The following is a 9,291-nucleotide window of genomic DNA, read 5'->3' as shown; positions in this document are numbered from 1 at the left end:
TTCCCGACTAATACAAGCCGGAGAGTTAAGAAGCTTTGCCATGAGAATAAACAATGTCGAATTGTCAATATCCGGAACAAGAAACAAGTTGTTTACATTGCCACAATTTTTTTTCCAACGCAAAAGAAATATATACGTTCGCGGAAAGAACCAGTTTATGATCATTCGTTGCTTGCATAAGTTTCTCAGAGCATTTTCACAAACAAAAATATGTCCCTGTTTTCAGGAGAACAGCAGTAGCCCACCAGCAACAAAAAACCTCATGTCTCTTGAGGGATTCAAAGGGCGCTTTCCTTTTGTCAGAACTGGCTGGGCAGACCCATTAGTTTGCAAAGAAAATGCAACAATTTGAAGGAACACTGGCATGATAATCCCTCGCATTCTTCTGGAGGAGTATACGTCATCCTCGAAGTGTGTTAATTTGAATGCGTTGTAGAGTTAGTCCTTCGTAATGCCCGGTCTGGCCGCTCAGTTCTGTCAAATGGAAAGCGCCCTAAGCCTTTAATCGTACTAAAACTTAATTCTTTTTCGATAGCTCCCGTCCATGCAGACTAAACTCAAGTAGTCGTATTACGGGGTCTGAATGAAGTGAACGCTACTTATATATACCGCACTTGTTTTCAAAAAGCGATGCTTAGTGAAATTGCCGGCAAACTTGGCAGTGACGAGAGTGAAAGGAAAGGACAGGAACTTTATTTAAATGTCTAGTCGTTTTAGCGCTAGAGCGCGAATTGGGGACACTGTAAACTGAAATCAACAAATTAACGTAAAACAAATGTTGGTTTATGACGAAAGGGGAAAATCCGGAATGACCTTGGAGGAAAACATCCCGGTGCAGAGTAGAGAGCCAACAAACTCAATACACATACGACGCCGAGTCTGGGAATCGAACCCGGTTCACAATGGTGAGAGGCGAGTACTCTCACCAATGCGCCATCCCTGCAACCGGAAAGAAACAATCGTACTATTTACTCTAGTATGTTTCTCGGTTAGTCTCGTGTTTTGATAAAATAACTGCATTTCGTCAGCAAGCGGAAACGTACTCATTGCTTCAAACACGCGTCTTGCCAATGAATCAACATTAATTAACAAGCCTCTTAAGAGACGAAATTAACCAAGAATAGTCTCTTAGATAACCGATAGGGAATTTTGCCCTTTACAAGTTCAACGATAATTGTCTTATAAATAAGGATGAGCACTTTCAAAAACAACATCAGCATCACTTAATTAAGACTGCGGAATGCCTTTAATTTGGTTTTCCTGTTATTTAATTTTAATTTAACGTCTTTAAAGCATATGCACCAGTAAATTAGGACACGGATCTTTCTTGGTTTTGTGGTTTAATCCGTTACGCCAGAGTTGGCAGCGGCAGTTTGTGTACCTTTGACTACAAAGGCAAGGTGAAGAAATCGCAAATGCGCAATCTCGGAGACCGCATGACAGCCAATTGCAATGATCTGCAAGACAGCACTAAATTAACTAGCGTCTTCAAAAAATACCACAACTTTAATGGTTGAATTTCGCATCCAATTGCTTTATCAGAACTTGCATTTTCATTGTAAAAGAAAGCTAGATTCCTTGCATTAGCATTGTTCTCTTTCTCTGGCAGCCACGAGTCTCCTTTAACTTAGTGGCAGAGCATCCCAACTAGCAATCAAAAGACTTAAGGTTCGGCTCTTGCAGAAGAGACGGACGGATAATGTTTTCAAGTATCCTCAAGTTACCAACGAGAAAATTCATCTCATCATCTTGCTTTGGCTTGGCATGCTAATGCGGTCAAAGATAACCATCTCAGTATCCTGACAGTTCCTTTAAGGCACACAAAACCAGTGTCCTCTGCTATATTGCTGTGGGGAATTCTGGGACTGCACAGAAAAGCCTAAAGCCCGTATCAAGGCGACGTTTGGTTCGGAAACAGCCAGATGTCGCTATCCTTAATCTGACTCTTTGGAGACAAACTCGTCAGTCAGTGCTTCGGTCTTTTCCGTACCCGTATTTAGTTGTTTCAAAGTTCATTCAGCGCTGTAATGAAAGGTTCAAAGGCCGTTTATCCCAATTGAGTGTTACTTCTATGATTCTTAGAAGCCACTTTAGGTCAAGCAGTCATTATTTCGCTGGAACTTCTGCCTCGCAACCAGCCAGCTGTCGTTTGACACTTCCCGACTAAATTCCTTGTTCTCACATACTTATGCGCACTTGTAACGGTTCAGACAAGCTCTCATAAGGTCACATAAATGGAACGGATAGAAGCTCTTTGTTTAATTTTCCAATCAAAAATAGCATGTGTTTGAGACTTTGAACAAGCGTGGTTATTAGAGTTGACCAAAAAACACTGTGATAAAATATCTCTTAATATCATTTAAGAAAGTTAGTGTAGGTAATCACATGATTTCAAGTGCAATTTAGAATAAACAATAAAGACGAGCAATCCTCTCTTGGCACGAGTAACATTTTTCAAAGACAAAATATTAAAATTGCACGAGTCCGTAGGACGAGTTCGATAAAAATTAAATTCAAGTGCTTATTTATTCCAAATTGTACGAGAAAAATCATGCGATTACTTATTAATGATGTACATGGAACATTTTCGTCTTTAGTTCACTAATTTCAACCGTCTGCGCTAATTTCACTTTTACACACTTGACATGCCCTCCGCCAATCAACACGCTAAAATTTTTGCATGCATATTATATAAAAAGTTAAAAACCTACTACGTTTCAACGCTGACTAATGTCATTCGTTGCGGTCAAACTTGAGAGAAACACAGTGTAACACTAGAGTTGACACTACTCAAGTGTCAACTCTCTTTATTTTGAATCCTTAGGGGAACACTGAACAATAGAACTTGATTTTAACACTAGTGTAAACTCCCTAATGCGACCGCAACCATCATCAAGTCAAAACAAGGGCCGGTAAAATTGTATAAAATCTAGGCTGAATACTAGTTTATTAAAAAAACAGACAAAATTGTGCATCGAAAACGAAAAAAATTGTTGATAATTTCCTTTTAAACAAAGGGTTTTGCACCGATGGAATCAGAATGAGAAATTGGCCGGCTTTCTTCGAGCAAATGTTTCATTCAAGCAAATGTGTAACATGCGTTGGATACCTTGTGCCATACTTGAGTTGCGTTGAGTGTTTTTCTCTGCCCTGCTCTACGATAATCCTCCGCCTTTAAATTTGATTTAATCTCAGTAAAGTTCCCAGATGGAGTTCAGGCGCCAAATCACATTTCTGATGTGATAATCAGTATTGCAAATCTCGTATATGAAGATTATACCTGTCTTAATTAAGTGTCCTCCCTTTTCATATCGACATCATTGTTTCAGTTGCCCGGTAGACAATGAGTTCGGCGGGTTCATTCTGGCCGACTGATCCGTCTCTTCGACTTCCATAATAAATGCAACAGGCGTCTTACAACATCACCGATTCAGGACAAAACCGACAAACTTGTATAGGTCACAACAAAGATTTGATGCTTTTGAAAGTTGTTATTTAACTTTATGGATGTCATGCTTGTTAATTATTTCCATTTATTTTAATTTCCCCGGATTTTACTGTATTGTAAATATTGTGCGCTGGCCTCAGTTCCATCTTGTTAACGTTGGGAATACGGACGAATTATTGTATAACTGCACTATTTCCGACGGGTTAGGACAGAGAATGAATGATTAGTGTTATGTGCCCACGTTGTCCTTAAAAGCTTATGTTTGGGTAATTAACGTTGTTGGCCGCGGAGTACAAGAAATAAACTTACTTTATTATTCCACTATTACGCCATTTTACCAAGAGAAGAACGCGCAAAATATGAGAAGTTAATATACTGTGGTGCCCCGGTTGGAACGGTTGAGAACAGAGTAAATACGGCCGAAACGGGAATATTTCAATGAAAGAAATTGTTTTCAACACGTTACACGCCTGAGAGAAAAGATACAAAGCCCCTGCGGGGCTCGGAAAAACACTCCTCAACTCGCAAAATATCCGCGCGCATTATATGTTAAACCATCGAAGAAGATGTGTAGAATGCGTGCCAACGTGTAGCACAATTACTTTTGCTGGTTAAACTAATGAGATTCTTGTTTCGTAGCGTTGCCATTTTTGGAATTAGACGTTGTTATATAGGGAATCGCTGCTATTTCAATTCATTCGCTCTCGACACAATAAGTAAGGAAAGTTAAGCAGCTGCTACTGCTGCACCCTGTTTGACAACTTATTCAAAAATATAACAACGCGTACCTCACGATCATTCCCAAATTAACCGGGATCATAATTGACTCGACGGCGTTAAGTAATACTCAGAATCAGCAATTCACAGTTCTTCGCTTTCGTTGTACAAACCCTCCCTAATTTATAGTTGAATTTTTCACAAAGACATTCTCCATGGACGTTAAGAACATACCAATGGCATGCCGCTCGTACAGCCTGATTGTTTTTGTAACAAGTCTTTTTTCTTTGAGCAACTTGCTCATTATGTTGCCTTCGAGGCTTACGCCCGGCATTTAGTCTGACATTGTCTTTTTTATATATATCATGATCGCAACACAAACTTTTGCGAAAAAAACTTTTAGTGGTGTAAGTTTTATGCCCAAAGAAGTTGAAAAGACAATCATTTACTGTTACTTCGCTCGGCCTGTAAATTGGTAACTTCCGGATTTGTGAAAGTTGAAATATTTGTAAATAGTAACCCTGTCTACCTTATCACGTAGAGGGAAAACAATAGCACGTTTTTTCCCCCATGTAACATAAATGTTGATGCAAAAGACTTGAGAGTACGTCAATTATCTCTAGAGAGTTCAGGTCTTTTGTTCCTTTTGACTTAGTTCTCAAGCTCTACGATAGATGTCCTGTCAATTCTTTTGCTCATTAGAAAAGTGAACAACAAAAGAGACTTTCTAAAAATAAAATGTTGAAGTCAAATTAGGGTGATCACATAAGTTGGCTCCTGCAAAATTATTTAACTGCGGAATTTTTTGAAAAGTTGCCTTTCGTCAGAGCAAACCAGTGCTTTTGTGAGAGTTCGCTATGTCTGTTTCCCGTGTTCAGTCATGTTTGTTTGCGCCATGTTCTTTAATTTGGTGCCTTTGTAGTTCCGATTTTCAGGAGCTTAGTTAAGAGTATTCACGTACCTTTCGATCGAGGGAATATTCTGCTATTCCTTTCATTTTCGTGTTATAAGCTCTAAAGCTGCGTTAAAAAGACTGTACGATTAGTAAGAAACTTGCGATTTATTCCACTCGCCTAAATAAGCTCTTCCAGCTCAACCATGATATTTATGCGGTTCTCATCCAGGGATGACCCTAATCGATTACACCAAGCACCCTCTAGGCGGCATTTGGAGGGAAATTTCAAATGATCTTTAATTTTCCTATGTTGACAAGGTTAACTATTCAATTATAGACTTGTCAACTGGATTTGAACTTGACCGTAATAGATTTAAAAGAGGCTTTAGCACGCAAATTGGCTGTAGGGTCAAAAGAATAGAACACTATAAAAACAAAAGTTATAATAAGAAGGAAAAACAAGGAAAAAATAAATCATGATTACTTAACTTTCCTTTCCAAACAAGTTTCAGAGGGGCTATAATTTTTTTCAGGAAATGCGTGACACAGACCAAGAGTTCCCTCATGGTTACCTCCGTGGTATGATTAAAATTTCAAACTTTTAGGGCTTTATTTGTGCGTTCACTTGCTTATCATGTAGAAACTGTTAATCTGATCGCGTGCTGATGAAAGTCCCATTTTGTTCACGTGATTGTCATCAGTTCCGCTATTAGGTCGAAAGTACCCAAATGGAAAACCTCGCCGTTTTTGTGGGACAACAAATACGTCCTTGGTACAATTAATTTTTCATTTAAAACTGAGGAATAACGTTAGACCCATTTCTGTTTAGAGAATATTCCTGTGCTTAGAGCTCCAACAAAGTTAACCTGATCAATTCTTTGGTTCTTTTTAGCGCAAGTACCTCACACCTGTTTATATCTGAAATGGTAGTCTCGTTCAAGGTTGTACCAGTCCTGCATTTTTTTTTCGTTGTTATTGTCAGTTTGCTTCTTTTCAAGAGCCCCTTGTCAATGTTTCTTGACAAAAGGAGCTGCCTGTGAACAGCATTTCTTTAGCGGATTAAAACTCGTAGGTAATTCACAATTGATATGTCTTCATTAGAGTTCTTCAGTGTCCGAAATACGTAGGATAGGAGATCTGTACCTGCGGCAACCATATGCTTTTCCCACTCGACCTGAACTAGTGAGTCCAGAAAGTTAAAATGATTGATGAACCTAGGGACGCTTCCATTTGACAGAACTGACCGGCCAGACCGAGTATTTGGGAGGACTGACTCCACAACGCCTTCAAATTAACAAACCTCGAGGGTGATATCAACTCCTCTATAAGAATTCGAGGGATTAAGATACAAGAGGTCCTTCAAATACTTGCATGTTCTTTGCAAATTGACGGGTATGGCCGGCTAGCTCTGACAAAAAAAGGAAAGCGCCCTAGATTTATCCCTTCACTGTTACCATATAATACAGTGGGTTTAGTTCTCAACAATTTAACTGTTAATGTCGTAAAAAAGATTGCTGTTATTCATCGTGGTGAAGTACAATAATAATAAAGTATTTTCGTTCGTCTCACGATGTGGTCACTTGTGATCCACGAAATGTTAAGGCAAGAACAGGCTGCTCTCAAGATCTTGAACAGTACGTCTTTGTTCGTTTCAATGGGATGCACGCATAGACCAACACAATGTGTGGATGTGCGTGAAATGCTCTAACTACACCTTGAACCTAACGAGTGTAAATATCGTCATGATAAGCCAACTGTCTGTGTCATGACTTCCTTTCTCTGAGCACGCAATGCATGGGGTCCATTTTGCACTGGGCACGCGATGTTTTGAAAAAACACGAAAGACTTTGATGTCAAGACTCTTTTGTGGGGGATTATGAAAATCCCATTTTATTTACAATTTTCATGCTCTAAATTGAAGGAAGAAACAGAGGGAGAGTTGCATTTACTGCTTCACAAATGTCTCACGAATTGATCTTTGCCAGACCACAGTACTCATAAGCGGTAGAGGCAAAAAAAGAAACAAATCGAATTAAATGAACCACGAGTCATTCTTTGGCTACTTGCCATGTTGTTTGACCGTTGAGTTATTTTGGAGACTATCGCATGTAACACACCAATGTAGCCGAAGTATAGTCTCAATAGCTTTATCCTGAACATTGATTGTTTGAAACCGATAAATAGAGTGGTTAATCGGTCTTTCCACAGATTTTCGGACTAATTTAGCGTGCGTTCGATTGACCGTATTCCGGAATAGGAATACATGGAATATAAGTTAGAAATCCTTCGCTTTTGCGAAGATTCACATTAAAATTGTCAAACACCTTCTAAAATGCTATTTTAAACATTTTTATTATCCTTGCTGCTTCGAAACGCACCAAACGTACCGTTTTAATCATCACTCCACATATTCTTATTCCGAAATAGGGTCAATCGAACGCGCCCTGAAATGTAGCAAACAATCTTGTTTAGGGAACTTGACCACACGACTTGATGTGCAGTTTCCAGTCATTAAGATAATCTGCAAGCAACATTTGCTCTTACAAATGTATTCAGTGTAGAATCTAAAGTTCACCGACAGTTTTTCTTCCTTTTAATTCTAAAGTAGGAGATGGCTAATTTGAAAGCATGGACATCTTTGGCTACTGCTGTCTCTTTAAGTACAAGAATTTAATTGAGTAAAGGTGTGGTACTCGTTTTTCAAATGTAACACTATCCAGTCATACACTCCTTAGAAATAGTGCGAGGGTGGTTTTTAATCAATTAGGGAATGTTGCAAAACGAAACCTGAAGTTTATCGTCCTGGTTTATTATGGAAGAATGAAAGAATATTTTTGGATATCGTCTTAATATGGCAGCTTGCTTTTCCTACGTTAATTAAGATCCTGATCCAACTGTTGGTCTCGCTATCCGGTTTTTAGCCTTTTCACTTGCAAATCTACTTACAATGTAACATTTTTCGAATTTCTTGGACATACCGGACCCCATGGCCACATCCCAAAGACTAAAATGTTTCTTCTTATCCAGATCGGCCGGTAAACAACATTTTATTGGCCAACTCTGAAAGGTAAATATATGCTGACGATATCACCATTTGCACTCAGCAGACAATAAAATATTCAAGAGTGGATGAAGTAAATAAGATGAAACACGACAAATACTGATACATGATAAACAATCAAACCTCCAAAAACCAGTTACTTGTCGATGTGAAATCATTGCTAGAAAGCGAAATAACCTAAGTAAGCGGTCAACTGTATATACTGAGAGTTTGCAAGTATATCTCGGCAGGTTATGATTCCCTCATCTTATCTTTATTTACTTATAGGGCATCGAGTTGTACTAAGGGATCGCGATGGAGGTATCTCCCTGCCAGAAGTACCTGACAACTGAGATTGATTTAAGCTGATTCATTGTGAAAATAGGTTCATATCCACATGGATATTCCACTCAAGCTAATTTTATTTTTCGACTCTAATTGAAGATAAAGAAGATAAAGAATTAAAAAAGGACTGAAAAATAATAAAATTGGTTAAGAACAGATGCCTTTGAAACTTTATAATGGTTCACGTTATCTTGTTTATCTTGTAATTGCAGTATTACCTATTTTTTTCTCTTTTTATCGTGACGTGTAAAGCTTCACAGTCCAGTTTCAAAAGAATATTAATTGAATTGATTTGAAGAAAGTGACATAGATACGTGTTAAATAACGATATCGAACAACTGAACTAACACTGCTGCATGTGTTATAGACATAGTCATTTTTTGTCTTTCACATGACCTGATCGGTTCACCTATATATTGAATTCCAAGTGATAATGAACTGACCTCGTTAGCTGTGTGATTGACTCGGTTCCACCTTGCAATATCAACTGAGAAACCTCTGTTTATAATAAATTCCTCAAAATTATGATTCTCTGATCCCACTCACTGTAAAATGAATGGAGGTGGGCATAGATATAACGAATCTTCGATCACGATTATACGAAACAAATTTAAGCATTGGCTCAATTACCCCTCAGCCATTTCCCTAAATGGCCCACTTGACCGCCATGCTCCAGCTGTTATCCTACATGCTTTTGTCTCGTGTCGTTTATAGATAAAACTGTGCAGAGGTGAAGAAATTATGGCGCCCTTGCAAGTGGCGACAAAATGCAAAAAAGCGGCATGCGATGTAATACCAGGACCAGCTTCAGGGTTTGAATCGAATGTGAATGATACCATTTTCGAT

General features: G+C 38.6%; 1 protein-coding gene across 1 annotated transcript in view; it reads right to left on the bottom strand.

Moving 5' to 3' along the window:
- Positions 1–8,986, bottom strand: part of LOC138054010 (uncharacterized) — a 16,890-nt gene extending 7,904 nt beyond the window's left edge. Inside the window, exons 1-2 of the mRNA XM_068900532.1 lie at positions 8,889–8,986; positions 8,007–8,120 (exon numbers count right to left, since the gene is read on the bottom strand). Of these exons, the coding sequence (XP_068756633.1) occupies positions 8,007–8,048 (42 nt within the window). The 5' untranslated portion in view covers positions 8,049–8,120; positions 8,889–8,986. The remainder of the gene's footprint in view (positions 1–8,006; positions 8,121–8,888) is intronic.
- Positions 8,987–9,291: the final 305 nt, after the last annotated feature.

This window comes from Montipora capricornis, chromosome 1 (genome assembly GCF_036669925.1).
Source record: "Montipora capricornis isolate CH-2021 chromosome 1, ASM3666992v2, whole genome shotgun sequence".
In the NCBI taxonomy this organism is placed as follows: domain Eukaryota; kingdom Metazoa; phylum Cnidaria; class Anthozoa; order Scleractinia; family Acroporidae; genus Montipora; species Montipora capricornis.
This window is presented reverse-complemented; position numbering and strand designations above follow the sequence as displayed.